The sequence below is a fragment of the Leucoraja erinacea genome, chromosome 14 (genome assembly GCF_028641065.1).
Source record: "Leucoraja erinacea ecotype New England chromosome 14, Leri_hhj_1, whole genome shotgun sequence".
In the NCBI taxonomy this organism is placed as follows: Eukaryota; Metazoa; Chordata; class Chondrichthyes; order Rajiformes; family Rajidae; genus Leucoraja; species Leucoraja erinaceus.
Window position 1 is genome coordinate 31,635,972 of NC_073390.1, and position 16,762 is coordinate 31,652,733.

Genomic DNA, 16,762 nt, shown 5'->3' on the forward strand with positions numbered 1-16,762 from the left:
TACTCGGCTTAATCTGCTGCCGCTGTCAGGTTCAATATTTACCATTTACTGCTTTTCCATTCAGGCTCCGACCACTTGTGTTCCTCCAAGCTGGTGGGGGCGTTAGCGTCCACCTCTCGTCACAGCGCCATCAGCGGTGGGGAGGAGGATGATGCCGCAGAGCTGCGATGTTGGTGAAGGGAGAAGGGAAGGATGGATCTGTCACAGACAAATCAAGCTGTGGTTCATCTATAGAAATCGATAAGAGTCTTTGGAGATATGCTGAACATAACCACCACCAGGTGCGCCAGCAATGGCTGCCTCGCCAACGTCTTGACAAACATGTATTTAATGTATGTTTTTAGTGTTTAGCATGTTTTATGTAGGGTTGGAGGAAGCTTTTTCTAATCTCTTACCTCGTCGGATATGCGATTTTTATCCGTTTCACATCTCCGTCTGCACTGTGGACTAACATTGAGGAGTTGGCGGCCTTCACTGGAGACAGACTACCACGGGAGCCGGCGGAGTTTAACATCGTGGAGCTGCGGGCTTGAATGGGCTTGAAATATGTAGGTAGAGAGGAGAGAGCAGTCCTGAAACTGTTTTGGCTTAGAAGCTTTGATAGTGCAATGCATTTAGCTTTACTGAGGGTGTGGTGGTGCTGCAATAGTTATGTTCCCAGACTATTTGTCGAGAGTCGTAACTTCATAAGTCATAGGAGCAGAATTAGGCTATTTGGCACATCGAGTCTACTCCACCATTCAACTGCTTCCCTTTCAACCCATTCTCCTGCCTTCTCCCCGTAACCTTTGAAACCCTGTCATCCTTCTAAACTCCAGCGAATACAGGCCCAGAATCGTCAAATGCTGATCACAAATGAACCCAATCATCCCTAGGATCTTTCTCATAAGCCTTCTATGAACTCTCTGCAATGCCAGTACATCCCTCCTCAGATATGGTGCCTAAAACTATAACAATACTCTAAATGCAGTCTGACTTGTGGCCTATAAAGCCTCAGCATTAAATCCCTGCTTTTATATTCTTGTCCTCTCGACATGAATGCTAACATTGCATTTGCCTTCCTTACTACCCATTGACACTGCAAATTAACATTTTGGAAACCCTGCACCAGCACTCCCAAATCCCTTTACACGTATGATTTCTGAATCTTCTCCCCATTTAGAAAATAGTCTATTCCTTTATTCCTACTACCAAAGTGCATGACAGCGCACTTTGCTACAGTGTATTCCACCTGCCACTTCTTTGCCCACTCTCCCTACCTGTCCAAATCCTGCTGCAGATTCTCTGCTGCTTCCACACTACCTGCCCCTCCCTCTTTGTAACATCCGTAAACTTGGCCACTCCATCAATTCCATCATCAAAATGATTGATATACAACGCGGTGAGTAGTGGACTCAACACCAAACCCCGTGGAATACCATTAGTCACTGGCAGCCAACCAGAGACATCTCACCTTTATTCCCATTTTATGCCTTCAGCCATTCAGCCTATCTTCTATTCATGATAATATCTTCCCTCTAATACCAAAGGCTCTCATCTTCTTTAGTAGCCTCATATGCTCTTTAAGATTCCTTGTATTAAACACAATTGAGACAGCCAGCTGTCCCATGTTCCCACCCTTCCTTTGTCTGCTTTGCCCATTCATGTACAGTTAAGTCAGTCACCCCACCCACTTCCCTGTCACTTATGCTTCCTACCCCTCTCCACCACCGCCCCATGTCAGATTGATTTATTCAGATTCAGATTCAGATTCAAGATTCAGATTCAATTTTAATTGTCATTGTCAGTGTACAGTACAGAGACAACATTTATTCCTCTTGAGCAGTGTGAGCAAACACCCCTTGCAAGAATACTAATTCCCTTCCAGTTCTTCCAAGTTAGGTGCAGCCTGCCTCTATGTGCCTCTCAGATTTTATGGTCACGAGTTTTATCTTGTCCACACATTTGTATGGTCTCCAGTTTATTCAATATCCATCGTTAATGACCATTCATCTTTTGTTTCAGCAAATCTCTTACTTTTAGTTGTTCTGCAAACTTTCTGAAAACAGTTTTTCACTATCTCGATACATGTGACTACAACAAACCTGTCACAGTCTGCCCTCTCCTCATTCTCATCCACTTCACCTCCCTGTACTTTTCCACCAGTCCCTCCTTCTGCTCACCTGCCTGCCTGCCACTCCCCTCTCATCAGCTTAACTCTCCTCAGCTGTTGCATTCAGTTGCCTCTGATCACCTATTAACCCGGTATATAGACTCTCCTCACCATTCACACAGTGCTAGATTGTTCTCAGCATTCATGCAAGACTCTCCAGCGATTTCCCGACTGCCTACACGGATTCGAACCTGCCTGCCCCTGACCATTCCGTCCTGTCGTCTTCCCGGATAGCACCTCAGCCTTCTGTCCCCGACCTCGTGGTTTCTGTCTGCCTCTCTCCTGGGCTGTTTGGTGTATCCCTGCAACGGCTCCTCGACTACCTGCCTGGCTTCGACTCTCCTTTCGTCTGTCCCTCGCTGGTTTGTTTGCATTGTGTGTTGGATCTCCTGGTTACCGGACCTTCCGCTACCCCGACTACGTCTCCTGCCTGCCCCTCTTCGGAACCCTCGCTCAATCCTGAGCCTCTGTGTGAGTACGGTGTACCCATTCCTGTGTTACAGTGTTACGTAATAAGGTTCATTACCAATTATACCTGCCTGATTCTGTGCTGCTATTGGGTCCAAGCTATACCCGTTACAGTACAATCTGGCCAACAATGGACTCAGCGCACACAACGTCTTCGTCCAAGCGCTTCGAGAGGATTGAGCACGCGCTCCTGCAGCACGAAGCTATGCTCACTGCCTCCAACTCCGAGGTTTGAGCAGGCATTGGTTGCACTAGCCACCCAGGTCCAACAGCTGACGACCACCCTCGCCCAGGCTACACCCCAGGCTTTGCCTCCGGCTCCGACAGCACCAGCTCCCCCTCCTCTCTCTCTCCCCCCTCCCCCCCCCCCCCCCCCCCCCCCCCCCCCTCTCCCTCTCCCCTCCCCACCCTCCTCTCTCCCCCCCCCCCCTCCTCCCCCCCCCCCCCCCCCTCCTCTCTCCCCCCCTCCTCTCTCTCCCCCCCCTCCCTCCTCTCCCCCCCTCCTCTCTCCCCCCCCCTCCTCTCTCCCCCCCCCCCTCCTCGCTCTCTCCCCCCCCCCTCTCTCCCCCCCCCCCCTCCTCTCTCCCCCCCCTCCTCTCTCCCCCCCCCCTCCTCTCTCCCCCCCCCTCCTCTCTCCCCCCCCCTCCTCTCTCCCCCCCCCTCCTCTCGCTCTCCCCCCCCCTCCTCTCTCCCCCCCCCTCCTCTCTCCCCCCCCCTCCCTCTCTCCCCCCCCTCCTCTCTCCCCCCCCCTCCTCTCTCCCCCCCCTCCTCTCTCCCCCCCCCTCCTCTCTCCCCCCTCCCTCCTCTCTCCTCGCTCCCCCCCCCTCCTCTCTCCCCCCCCCCTCCTCTCTCTCCCCCCCCCCTCTCTCTCCTCCCCCCCTCCTCTCTCCCCCCCCTCTCTCTCCCCCCCCCTCCTCTCTCCCCCCCTCCTCTCTCCCCCCCCCCTCCCCCCTCCCCCCCCCCCCCTCCCTCTCCTCCTCTCTCCCCCCCCTCTCCCACCACCAACGCTCCTATCGCACCGCTTTGCTCTAGGATCTTCGCTCCCCCCCCTCTCCTCACTCTCCCTCCCCCCCCCCTCTCTCTCTCCCCCCCCCTCCTCTCTCCCCCCCCCCTCCTCTCTCCCCCCCCCTCCTCTCTCCCCCCCCCCTCCTCTCTCCCCCCCCTCCTCCTCTCTCCCCCCCACCCTCCCCCCCCCCCCTCCTCTCCCCCCCCCCTCCTCTCTCTCCCCCCCCTCCTCCTCTCCCCCCCCCCCTCCTCTCTCCCCCCCCCTCCTCTCTCCCCCCCCCCTCCTCTCTCCCCCCCTCTCTCTCTGTCTCTCTCGCCCTCTCTCTCCCTCTCCCCCTCCTTCCCTCTCTCCCCCTCCTCTCTCCGCTCCCTCCTCTCTCTCACCTCTCCTCTCTCTCTCACTCCCTCTCTCTCCCCCCCCCTCTCTCTCCCCCCCTCTCTCTCCCCCCCTCCTCTCTCCCCCCCCCCCCCCCCCCCCCCTCCCCCCTCTCTCTCCCCCCCCTCTCTCTCTCCCCTCATTCACCCCTCATGCTCTCTCCCCCTCTCACTCTCTCCCCCCCCCCCTCTCTCCCCCCCCCCCCCCTCTCCCCCCCTCCCTCTCCCCTCCCCCCTCTCTCTCCCCCCCCTCTCGCTCTCTCCCCCCCTCTCTCTCCCCCCCTCTCGCTCTCCCCCCTCTCTCCCTCTCTCCCCCTCTTTCCCCTCTCTCTCTCCCCCCTTCTCTCTCTCTCTCTCCCCCCCCCTCTCTCCTCCCCCCCCTCCCTCTCTCCCCCCCCCCCCCCGCCTCTCCCCCTCCCTCCTCTCTCCCCCCCCCCCCCCTCTCTCCCCCCCCCCTCTCTCCTCTCCCTCCCTCTCCCCCCCCCTCTCTCCCCCCCCCCCCCTCTCCCCCCCCCCTCCTCTCTCTCCCCCCCCCTCCTCTCTCCCCCCCCTCCCTCCTCCCCCCCCCCTCTCCTCTCTCCCCCCCCTCCTCTCTCCCCCCCCTCCTCTCTCCCTCCCCCCTCTCCTCCTCCCCTCCCCTCCTCTCTCCCCCCCCTCCCTCCTCTCCCCCCCCTCCTCTCTCCCTCCCCCTCCCCCCCCTCCTCCCTCCCCCCCCTCCTCTCTCCCCCCCCCTCCTCTCTCCTCCCCCCCCTCCTCTCTCCCCCCCCTCCTCTCTCCCCCCCCCTCCTCTCTCCCCCCCCTCCTCTCTCCCCCCCTCCCCCTCTCCTCCCTCCCCCCCCTCTCCTCCTCCCCCCCCGCCCTCCTCTCCCCCCCCCTCCTCTCTCCCCCCCCCCTCCTCTCTCCCCCCCCTCCTCTCTCCCCCCCCTCCTCTCTCTCCCCCCCCTCCTCTCTCCCCCCCCCCTCCTCTCTCCCCCCCCTCCTCTCTCCCCCCCCTCCTCTCCTCTCTCCCCCTCCTCTCTCTCCCCCCCCTCCTCTCTCCCCCCCCTCCTCTCTCCCCCCCCTCCTCTCTCCCCCCCCCTCCTCTCTCCCCCCCCTCCTCTCCTCCCCCCCCTCCTCTCTCCCCCCCCCTCCTCTCTCCCCCCCCCCTCCTCTCTCCCCCCCCCCTCCTCTCACTCCGTCCCTCCCCCCTCCCTGTCCCTCCCTCCCCTCTCTCTCCCCCCCCCTCCTCTCTCCCCCCCCTCCTCTCTCTCTCCCCCCCCTCCTCTCTCCCCCCCCTCCTCTCTCCCCCCCCCCTCCTCTCTCCCCCCCCCCCTCTCTCCCCCCCCCTCCTCTCTCCCCCCCCTCCCTCTCCTCCCCCTCCCTCTCCTCCCTCTCTCCCCCCCCTCCTCTCTCCCCCCCCTCCTCTCTCCCCCCCCTCCTCTCTTCCCCCCTCTCCCTCTCTCCCCCCCCCCCTCCTCTCTCCCCCCCCCTCCTCTCTCCCCTCCCCCCCTCCTCTCTCCCCCCCTCCTCCCTCCCCCCCCTCCTCTCTCCCCCCCCCTCCTCCCTCCCCCCCCCCCCCCCCCCCCCCCCCCTCCCCCCCCCCTCCCCCCCCCCTCCCCTCCCCCCCCCTCCCCTCCCCCTCCCCCCCCCTCCTCCCCCCCCCCCTCCCTCCTCCCCCCCCCCCCTCCTCCCCCCCCCCCTCCTCCCCCCCCCCCCGCCTCCCCCCCCCCCTCCCCCCCCCCCCCCTCCTGTTCCCCCCCCCCCCCCCCCCTCTCTCCCTCCCTCCCCCCCCCTCCGTCTCCCCCTCCCCCCCCCTCCTCCCTCCCCCCCTCCTCCTCTCCCCCCCCCCCTCCTCTCTCCCCCCCCCTCCTCTCTCCCCCCCCCCCCTCCTCTCTCCCCCCCCCCTCCTCTCTCCCCCCCCCCCTCCTCTCTCCTCCCCCCCCCCTCCTCTCTCCCCGTCTCTCCCCCCCCCCCCCCCCCCCCCCCTCCCCCTCCCTCCTCCTCTCTCCCCCCCCCCCTCCCTCTCCCCCCCCCCCCCTCCTCTCTCCCCCCCCCCCCCTCCTCTCTCCCCCCCCCCCTCCTCTCTCCCCCCCCCCTCCTCTCTCCCCCCCCCCTCTCTCTCTCCCCCCCCCCTCCTCTCTCCCTCCCCCCCCCCTCCTCTCTCCTCCCCCCCCCCCCCCTCGCTCCTCTGCCCCCCCCCCTCCTCTCTCCCCCCCCCCTCCTCTCTCCCCCCCCTCCTCCTCTCTCCCCCCCCCCCCCTCTCTCTCTCCCTCCCCCCCCCCTCCTCTCATCCCCCCCCCCCTCCTCTCTCCCCCCGCTCCCCTCCCCCCCCCCTCCTCTCTCCCCCCCCCCTCCTCTCCTCCCCCCCCCCTCCTCTCTCTCTCCCCCCCCCTCCTCTCTCTCCCCCCCCCCCCCCTCTCTCCCCCCCCCCCTCCCTCCTCTCTCCCTCACTCTCCCTCCCCCCCCCCCCCCCCCACTCCCCCTCCCCCCCTCCCCCCCTCTCCCCCCCCCCCCCTCCTCTTCTCCTCCCCCCCCCCTCCTCTCTCTCCCCCCCCCTCCTCTCTCTCCCCCCCTCCCCCCCCCCCCCCCTCTCCCTCTCTCCCTCTCTCTCCCCCTCTCCCTCTCTCCCCCTCGCCCCCTCTCCCATCTCTCTCGCCCCCTCCTCCCCCCTCTCCCCCTCTCTCTCTCCCTATCTCTCCTCTCTCTCCCTATTTCTCACCTCTCTCTCCTCTCTCACTCCCTCTCTCTCCCCCCCCTCTCTCTCTCTCTCCCCCCCCCCCTCCTCTCCCTCTCCCCCCCCTCCCCCCCCCCCCCCCCTCCCCCTCCCCCCCCCCATAACCTGAACAGCAGTGGGTCAACTTAACTTTCCTAACCTTTTTCCCCCAGGCTGCCGAGCTGGTTGTTAAGAAGCTGGAGATGTATGCCAGTCCTTAATTCTTTAAATTCCTTAAATTCACTACTCTCTGGGTGAAAAAGTTTTTTCTCACCTCAGTCTTGAATAACCTCCCCTTTATTCTAAGTGTTGCCTCCACCGATTGCTTCCCACTTCTATTGTTGGCTCCATCTGTAGTGACAGTTTTTTTTACAAACGTCTCAAGGATTTAGTCCTCGATAGTCCACTGATGACCGTGGATCAGAAGGTAATCTGAGCATCCACGAGCCTTTCATGAAACATTCAATGCTGTCGAAAGATAAATCTTCCAAAAACACTCTTGATTAATAGTTTATTTATTGTAGTAGTACAAACAGTAAGATAAATCATAAAAGCTTCTTCTTGTTTAAGTTCATTTCAATCATATTCGTGGTCGTGCTAGTGCATGGTTGAAAACTATGTCTCTTACCCGATATTTATCGAACTAAACTAAACTCCTTGGGAGTCTGCGCCAGAATCTCAGCCGCAAGCACGCCTCAGATTACGTATAAATCCCACCCACATAATTACAGGCAGATAAAATTTAAAGGTAACTGGTTATAGTTATAACATACTGCGTTAAGCTAAATGGCTACTACATACCTACAACCCTAACCCTAATTGTTCTGAGTATATAATGAGGCAATTACTAATAGACATTAAAAAAGGAGCTATAAAAGCTTAACTTTTATATATCAACATTCAGACTTCTTTAGCGATTCTTCCATCTTCTGGAAGCAAGCATAACTTGGTTATTGGTCTTATTAAAACTGTTCTTAGTCTGAAGTCGTACTGTACGCACCTAATCCATAACGTCAGGCATGATACCCAGTATATAGTCCAAAACTCAAAAGTCCAAAGTTTAGACAGCATGAAACTTCTTCCTCCATGTCCAATCAATTCTGTTTGTTGTTTGTCTGGTTGTTTGTTTTTTTGCACAAAGACCGCGAGCATTGCCACTTTTCATTTCACTGGCCATCTCGTATGTGTATGTGACGAATAAACTTGACTTGACTTGACTTGGATATGTCGTAACAATAATGTCTAAATATGAAAGTCCTTCGAGAGAATAATAGGATGCTTAGCCGTCTCTCCTCCCCCCCCCCCCCCCCTGTTCTCTTCCCCCTCCCCCCCGTCTCTCCCCCCCTGTCTTCTGTCCCCCCCCCCCCCCCCCCCCCCCCCCCCCCCCCCCGTCTCTACCCCCGACAGATTTTAGTAATTATTGAGATACAACAACATTGGTTGGTCCAGTAAACTCTGTAAATTTTGGTTATGAAAATTCTCATCATTGGAAATTAAATAGGAAATAATATGAATAACATGATTAACTTTTTTTTTCAATTCCCAGACTGTCTTTGGAAAGGAAAAACTTCATTTCAACAGCCACTTTCAAGGCTCAGACTGTTTGCCGAATACCTGCAATGTGTCCATTCTTGGGCCTAAATTACAAGGTATGTTAAAAAATATTGTGCAATAATGAATCAAACATAAAATTATACAACGAAGAAGCAAACATAGGCAATGTGCTCTCTTGGATTGGCCCTTGTTTACTACCCCATCAACTTTTTTATAGTATGGTTTATCAGTTTCTAATCGCATTCAATATTTTTTTCTATTCTTTGCACAAGTGAATAACAACATTTGTCACTCTTTGTTGATTTCTTTCTCATCTAAAGCAGTCAATATGGATAAACATGGAACTGCAGGTGCTGGTTTATAAAAATAAACAGAATGTGCTGGAGTAACTATGCTGTCTTCAATTCTTAAATCCGCCTTCCCTTAAAAGTGATTAATGAATACAAATTCTGTGATCCCTTATTTAAATAATAATAATAATAATAATAATAATAATAATAATAATGATAAATACTTTATTGATCCCCTCAGGGAAATTCAGATGTCCAGAAGCCCCCAACCAACAAACCCACAGATTCAAAACGAACGCAGACAGAAAATACATAGAATACACTGTGGACACTACCTGAGAGCAATAAATACTTAAAAAGACCAATAATTAACAATTAAAAATTGAAAATTGCAAAAATGCATCCCCCTACAGCCTAGCGGTCTGAATTATAAAATCTAATGGCTGCAGGGGTGAAGGATGTCCTGAACCGCTCCATTCTACAGGGCAGGGAGAGGAGCCGGTTGTTGTTCCGAGTGCTCTTTTGACTCTCCAGAATTACATGGAGAGGATGCCCGGGGTTTTTCAGGATGACCTGCACCTTGTGCCTCATACGCCTCTCAAGCACATCCATCCCAGAGTCTACTCTCCCCTCCAGCACTGAGCTAGCTCGTTTAACCAGTTTGACCAGCTTCTTGTTGTTTTTTTCACTAATGCTGTTGGCCCAGCAGACAACAGTGTTGGTAAAAACATGTGCAGCATATCACTACACACATTGAAGGATTTGAGCCTTCTGAGGAAAAAGAGTCTGCTCTGGCCTTTTTTGTAGAGGGAGTCAGAGTTGACAGACCAGTCCAGTTTGTTTTTCAAGGTGCACACCCAAGGTATTTATATGTCTGCACCACCTCAATGTCAGCCCCAGCAGCGTTGACCGGCTGAAGGGGGAGCTTGGACCTGCCAAAGTTAACCACCATCTCTTTAGTCTTAGTTGTGTTCAGGATGAGACAGTTCTCTTCACTCCAGGCACAAAAGGATCTGGTCAAGTTCCTGTATTCCTCCTCCTGCCCGTTTCCTTACACATGCCACAATCGCTGTATCATCTGAATATTTAATGTAACATCTGTACGTTTGGTGTTACTTATATATGTAATGCTATTTAATGATAGATAAAACTGAATGGAAACACATTGAATTATCATTAATGCTGTGGTATGCCACGATAATTGTTGTGTCCCCAGGTCGGAATGTACTGCTGCACTGCCAAAGGCTACTAGCAAGCGTAGGAGCAGCTTGCCATTCTGAAAATGTCAATAGGTAAGAACCATGATGCCTCTGAAGGGATTCTGCAGTAATTAGCAGAACAGTTTTATGTAACATACCTATTATTCTGAACTGCCTATTGTTGCAGCATCTGGTGAACCATAATCAGGAGAGTTATTGCAGAATTTTGATTATTCTCTAAATTAATATGGAACAAAGCTTGTTACAATATTACTGATTCAGAAATTAGTTTATTTTTAATGATCTGCGAAGATCAATCTTTTGTGATTCAACATTTGATTGTTTCCCACAGTGAATGCTATTACAGATTTTACAGGTTTACAGGTTTCCTTTATTGTCATTCAGACCGAAGTCTGAACGAAATTTCGTGCCTGCAGTCATACATACATACAATACAATAAAAAACCCAACAATAAACACATATTAACATCCACCACAGTGAGTCCACCTAGCACCTCCTCACTGTGATGGAAGCAAAAGTCTTAGGTCTGCAGTCTCTTCCCTCCTCTTCTCCCTCTGCGCTGAGGCGATACCCCACCGGGCGATGTTAAAACAGTCCCGCGGCTCAATCACCGCGGCCCGGGGTGGTCGAAGCTGCTGTCCACCAGTCCTGCTGACGCAGCCGCTGGCTCACGGCCGAACCCCGGACTCAGGTCACCGCCGCCAGAACGCCGTCCCAGCCACCGGACCACCGTTCCAGCCCCGAGCCGGATCGCCCTCACATAAGTTACCGTCTCAGCCTCGCACCAGGCCGCCCCAACATGGTCGCCGCTCCTCCCTCGGGCTGGGCCGCCCCGACATGGGCGCCGCTCCTCCCTCGGGCTGGGCTGCCCCGACATGGGCGCTGCTCCTCCCTCGGGATGGGCCGCCCCGACATGGGCGCCGCTCCTCCCTCGGGCCGGGCCGCCCCGACATGGGCGCCGCTCCTCCCTCGGGCTGGGCCGCCCCGACATGGGCGCCGCTTCTCCCTCGGGCTGGGAGCGCCGTACCTCCCCAAGCTCGGCCACTCCGACGGGAGCACGGTTCCTCCCTCATGTTGGCTGCCCTCACGGGGTCGTCACAGCCCCTCACGGAAGCACTGTTCCAGCCCCGAGCCGGACCTTCCTCACGGCAGCGAGCTCAGGGGGAGTCCTGGCGGGCTCTGCCTCCTGAGCCTCGAGGTCGCCAGCTCCGCCATTAGGCCTCAGCGCAGACGGAGGCAGAGAAAGGGAATACGACAAAAAAAGTTGCATTCCCCCGCAGGGAGAGACAGCAAACCTTGTTTCAACCCCCCCCCCCCCCCCCCCCCCCCCCCCCCCAAAACACAAACTAAAAACCAAAAACTAGACTAACCAAAACAAAAAAAAAACAACACAAAAAAGCAAAAACAAACGGGACTGCAGGTGGGCCGCTGCTGCCAGGGCAGCGCCGCCACTTCCGGACTATTACACAGTTTTAACGTTAATTATAGAATATCATTTAATCGCTGGCAAAATTGCACGAAATTAAAGGCAAGCTTATACTATCAATCCTACAATCAAGTAGCATTTTAATTATGAATATAACACCTTTTTAAGTGTTAGCCTACAAGCAGGACACTGAACACTGTCCCTTTCACAAACTGATGGATGTTTACACTGCCCTTTATTTTCACACTTGAAGACTGAAGGGTTGGCGTGCTTTTGTACTTATATTTTGGCCAAGTTAGTGTAAAGACTCAAGTTAGTAAGGAATGAAGTTCAGTCCCTTGCAAGGGATGACATACAATCAGGAGATGGATAGTCAGTATGGATAGAACTGAGAAATTGTAAGGGTAAAAATACCCTAATGGGAGTTATCTACAGGCCCCCAAACAGGGTCCTAGTGAGACCACACCTTTCATCCTTCTAAATTCCTGTTAATACAGGTGCACAACCTTTTATCCGAAGATCCAAATAACGAAAACCTCCGAATAGCGACATTTTTTCGGTCCTTGAAGAAAGGTCCTTGAAAACGTTCACCGAGGGCGGCCCGCAGAGGTGACAGCGGAAACTCCGGTCGGTCCTTGAAGAAAGGGGAACTAAATCCCCATTCATAAAAGAGAAGGTGAGGGTATATTGCGCGGGAGGGTTAATAATTGACAATATGCTGCTACCTGCCAGCTGCGTTAAAAAAGTTCCTACGGTAGACTCACGATACTCAGTGTATCGTGAGTCTTGCTTGGGAACCTTTTAACTCAGCGTGCAGGCAGCAGTAGATTGTCGCTCCCTTCAGTTTCACCCCACCTACACCCCTCTGCTTCCCGGCCATGTGTGTGACCCCTTCCCTCCCCTCTCCAGCTCCCCGCTCATTGCACCGGCGCGGGGGCTTTGTACTGTCTTCACGTCGCGATGCTAGCAGCACAGTGCCAGTCACCAGAGACGTCAGGACCAACGGGACACCGACCCCCAGGCCCACTGCAAGCACGGAGATCCCAGATCAGCAACTCCAGCCCAGCCCCGTTCCAACTCCAGAGGAACACGCTCCCCGTATGGGCAGAAGCTGATGGTGTGCAAGGGGTACGTCTTGTTCTTGGGGTGGCGCAGCTCAGGCTGTGGGCGAACTGCCACTTGTCGCCGTAGCGGCCCATCGGGGAGCGGATTCCTCTGGAGTTGGAGGGGGAGGGGGGTATTGTGCTGTTTGATCGCCCCCTACTATTCCAGGGACAGGGAGGCAGGACGTTCACCGAGGGCGGCCCGCAGAGGTGACAGCGGAACCTCCGGTCGGTCATCGAAGAAAGGGGAACTAAATCCCCATCCATAAAAGAGAAGGTGAGGGTATATTGCGCGGGAGGGTTAATAATTGACAATATGCTGCTACCTGCCCGCTGTTAAAAAGTTCCCACGGTAGACACGATAGACAGTGTATCGTGAGTCTTGCGTGGGAACTTTCTAACTCAGCGTGCAGGCAGCAGCAGATTGTCGCTCCCTTCAGTTTCACCCCACCTACACCCCTCTGCTTCCCGGCCATGTGTGTGACCCCATCCCTCCCCTCTCCAGCTCCCCGCTCATCGCACCGGCGCGGGGGCTTTGTATTGTCTTCACGTCGGCGATGGCAGCCAGCAGGCTAGTGCAGTCACCGGAGACGTCAGGACCAATTGGACGTCGACCACCAGGCCCACCGCAAGCACGGAGAACCCAGAGACCCACAGCCTGCAGCAGCCCAGCCCCGCTCCAACTACAGAGGAACCTGGGTTGCGGATGACGGGGCGCAGCTCGGGGCGTCGTAGGGGCCCATCGGGGAGCGGGTTCCTGTTGGTCCTGACGTCTCCGGCCACCTGCTATCCTCCGGGAACTGTACCGCCCTTGCAGGAGAGTGGGGTTGTTTGCAGTTGCAGAGGGAGGGGGCAAGGGCGGTACAGTTCCCAGTCTCAGCTCCAGTCCAGGGGGGTGGCCGCAGACGTCAGGACCAACGGGACACCGACCCCCAGGCCCACTGCAAGCACGGAGATCCCAGAGACCCACAGCCAGCAGCAACTCCAGCCCAGCCCCGCTCCAACTCCAGAGGAACACGTAGGGGCAGAAGCTGATGGTGTGCAAGGTGTTCTTGGGGTGGCGCAGCTCGGGCTGTGGGCAAACTGCCACTTGTCGCCGTAGCGGCCCATCGGGGAGCGGATTCCTCTGGAGTTGGAGGGGGAGGGGGGTATTGTGCTGTTTGATCGCCCCCTGCTATCCCAGGGACAGGGAGACACAGCGGCGTTTTAGACTGGTGGGCAATCACTTCCAAAGTTCTGCCGACACAGTCAGTACACCTCTCCTACACTGCATTTCATACAAACATTTATTCTGCATGAAAAAACGACATTGAAGACTCAAACTCGCGACCGAGTAACTGCCGGGATCAAGGCGCAAACTCGCGACCTTGCGGATATGAGCCGAGCACTCTACCACTGAGCCAGCCATTAAAATCTACGCTAAAAAAATTCCATTCCGAAGACCGACAAATTCTGAATTACGAAAAGTGTCTGGTCCCAAGGCTGTCGGATAAAAGGTTGTGCACCTGTATAAACCCAGTGAACCCATTTATTCCCATCTGCTAGCATGCTTTCTTGTCACAGAAGTTATTTAAATGTGCAGCTTCAGGAAAAGCACGCAACACATGCTGATAGTGAAGCTTGAACTAAAAAAACCAACAAGATTTTGCTTGGTTTTGGATGAGAGTTGGCTGGCTGTGCAGATTCCTTTTAGTGAGCCAATGACGAATCAAAGGTTAAATATTGTCTTGAACAATCTTCAAACTTTTTAATCCTAATCTCAGTTTATAAATGTTTATGTTGCTTAACTGCATTTGCACAAGTGTTGATATTTAATCTCCCGGCATCTGGGCCATATGACATCAGGTTTGTAGACTGGTGTCTACGATGTCCTTTTAGAATCACAAAATACACATATAAAACTTTCCTTCTGGAATTTGAGAAGTGATTGCGTGGGCATTCACAGTACCACAGCTGGTAAAGCTGATGCCTCACAGCGCCAGAGACCTGACCTTGGCACTGGCTGGTTGGAGTCTACATTCTCCCTGTGACTGCATGGCGTTCCAACTAGTGCTCTGGGTTCCTACCATATCCAAAAGACATGTGGGTTTGTAAGTTAATTGGCCTCTGGTAAATTGCCTCTAATATGTAGGAAGTGGATGCGAAAGTGGGATGACAGAACTAATGTGAATGGGACACTGCCTCGTTGGGCCAAAGGGCTTGTTTCCATGCTGTATTGTTCAATCAAGCAATCTTATTGCTTTTATTCTGTCACTCCACCTGTAACAAATTGTCTTGTTTTTTCAGGCCTTCACATGTGCTACTGAACAGCGGCATTCCATATGAGGTGGCAGAAAATGCCATTCGGTTAAGTGTGGGACGGGCAACATCAAAAGAGGATGTTGATACCATCGTAGAAGAGCTGAAGCTAGCAGTCAAAGAAATCAAATTGTGTGCTGCTCAGACTTGAGTAGCACCCAGAGAAGAACTGATTACTGCCTCAGAAAGGTAGAACTCCACAGAGGAACCATGTGGCCTTACCACCCAGAGGGAGTGACTTTAATATTCCAACAAATTGTGCCAGTTCTTCTTTTGTGATTAAATCAAAAACAATCACAAGTTTTAAGGAATTTCTATTTCTAATACCTGTATATTCAATTTGCTGCACATATATGTTATGAAAACGTTCCATTTGGATTTATTTTAGTAATTTTCATTGTTAATCTTGGATTAATCATTGGGGGTGGAGACGTGTTTATTTCAGTTAAATCCTATTTCAGCAAAATTAATAAAACGTCCAGTTGGCTCCTGGAAAAAAATCAAGATTTATTTTTTAACCACATTTTAAAGTGCTGTCCAATTCCGTTTAGTGACAGATTTTATGTTCTGAATATACAAACAAATCTGGGTGGAAATATTTAAAACAAATCCTTCTGAAAAGTAGTGCATTTTGAATTTGTGTCCTAATAAACTGATGAATTCATTGCAGAAACCCAAGGGTAAGTGTTTCCAGGCTGCATGGAGGAAGAATATAGGAACATGGTTTAAAGGACCAGAGCAATCAATGTTTGCACAGGATGTACGTCCTGATGCCTTAGCCAGCTGACAATAAGCAATGAGGCTATTGACAGAGTAATTTATTGGAAGTAACACCTAGAGTACCTGGTACAGCTGGGTTTCAGAAAATAAAAAGCAAATATATAGCCAAATATTTGATGCAAAAATAGTTATGTTGGTTATTATATGTGATACTAGGTTAAAGATTTAAAATAATTAGATTTTTTAATATGTTTAAGAAGGAACTGCAGATGCGGGAAAATCAAAGGTAGACAAAAATGCTGAAGAAACTCAGCGGGTGAGACAGCATCTATGGAGCGAAGGAAATAGGCAACATTTCAGGTCGAAACCCTTCTTCACACTGCAACAAAAATGCTGGAGAAACTCAACGGGTGAAACAGCATCCATGGAGCGAAGAAGCGAAGGAATGGCATCAAGTTAGGAAAAGGGGAGTACGAGACCTGGGTGTCCTGTTAATCAGTCACTGAAAGTAAGCATACAGGTACAGCAGGCAGTGAAGAAAGCTAATGGCATGTTGGCCTTCATAGCAAGAGGAGTTGAGTATAGATGCAAAGGGGTCCTGCAGTTTTGCAGGGCCTTAGTGAGACCACACCTGGGCTATTGTGTGCAATTTCGATCTCCAAATTTGAAGAAGCACATTCTTGCTATTAAGAGAGTACAGCGTGGGTTCACAAAGTTAATCCATATAACCATATAACAATTACAGCATGGAAACAGGCCATCTCGACCCTTCTAGTACGTGCCGAACACGTATTCTCCCCTAGTCCCATATACCTGCGCTCAGACCATAACCCTCCATTCCTTTCCCGTCCATATAACTATCCAATTTATTTTTAAAATTATAAAAACGAACCTGCCTCCACCACCTTCACTGGAAGCTCATTCCACACAGCCACCACTCTCTGAGTAAAGAAGTTCCCCCTCATGTTATCTCTAAACTTCTGTCCCTTAATTCTCAAGTCATGTCCCCTTGTTTGAATCTTCCCTACTCTCAGTGGGAAAAGCTTATCCCCGGGATTCTGTTCTTTCATCTTGTTAAAGCCGCATAGTAACAAAAAGGTGCAATGGGAATTTAACAAATGGAAATAAATCTTTGTGTTTTATCATTCCTATTGCTGGATGTGATAAAAGCGAACACAATACTCCAAGTGGGGCCTCACCAACATCTTGTACAACTGCAACATAACATCACTGTCCCAACTTCAATACTCAAAGGTCTTACTGATGTAGGTCAGCATGCATATAGCCTTCACCACTCTGTCCACCTGTGATATTATATTCAGTGAATTAAATACTTGTACTCCTCATTCTTTCTATTCTACCACCTTCTCCAGGCTCCTATTCATTGTGAAAGTCCCACACTGGCTTGATTACCCAAAATGCAACATTTTCTTCTTAAATTTTACTTTTTGAAACCAG

At 53.2% G+C, this 16,762-nt stretch overlaps 2 protein-coding genes across 10 annotated transcripts in view; one reads left to right on the top strand and one right to left on the bottom strand.

Moving 5' to 3' along the window:
* scly (selenocysteine lyase) overlaps positions 1-170 on the bottom strand; it is a 50,236-nt gene extending 50,066 nt beyond the window's left edge. For all 3 annotated transcript variants that reach the window (XR_008724575.1, XM_055646047.1, XM_055646046.1), the window contains exon 1: positions 43-170. The gene's annotated coding sequence lies outside the window, so the exon portion shown is untranslated. The remainder of the gene's footprint in view (positions 1-42) is intronic.
* On the top strand, positions 155-15,088 carry LOC129703519 (selenocysteine lyase-like). Of its 7 annotated transcripts, XR_008724579.1 has the most exons (6): positions 339-548; positions 2,005-2,623; positions 8,239-8,341; positions 9,753-9,828; positions 11,681-11,859; positions 14,573-15,088. XR_008724579.1 is itself a non-coding variant. In XM_055646058.1 (4 exons), the coding sequence occupies exons 1-4, from the start codon at positions 168-170 to the stop codon at positions 14,733-14,735; spliced, it is 456 nt and encodes a 151-aa protein (XP_055502033.1). In that variant the 5' UTR covers positions 158-167; the 3' UTR covers positions 14,736-15,088. The 7 variants fall into 7 exon arrangements, 3 of the variants coding, with proteins under 3 accessions (XP_055502033.1, XP_055502030.1, XP_055502034.1); XR_008724577.1 differs by lacking the exons at positions 339-548; positions 11,681-11,859 and adding an exon at positions 155-281; XR_008724576.1 differs by lacking the exon at positions 11,681-11,859.
* The last annotated feature ends 1,674 nt before the right edge of the window (positions 15,089-16,762 follow it).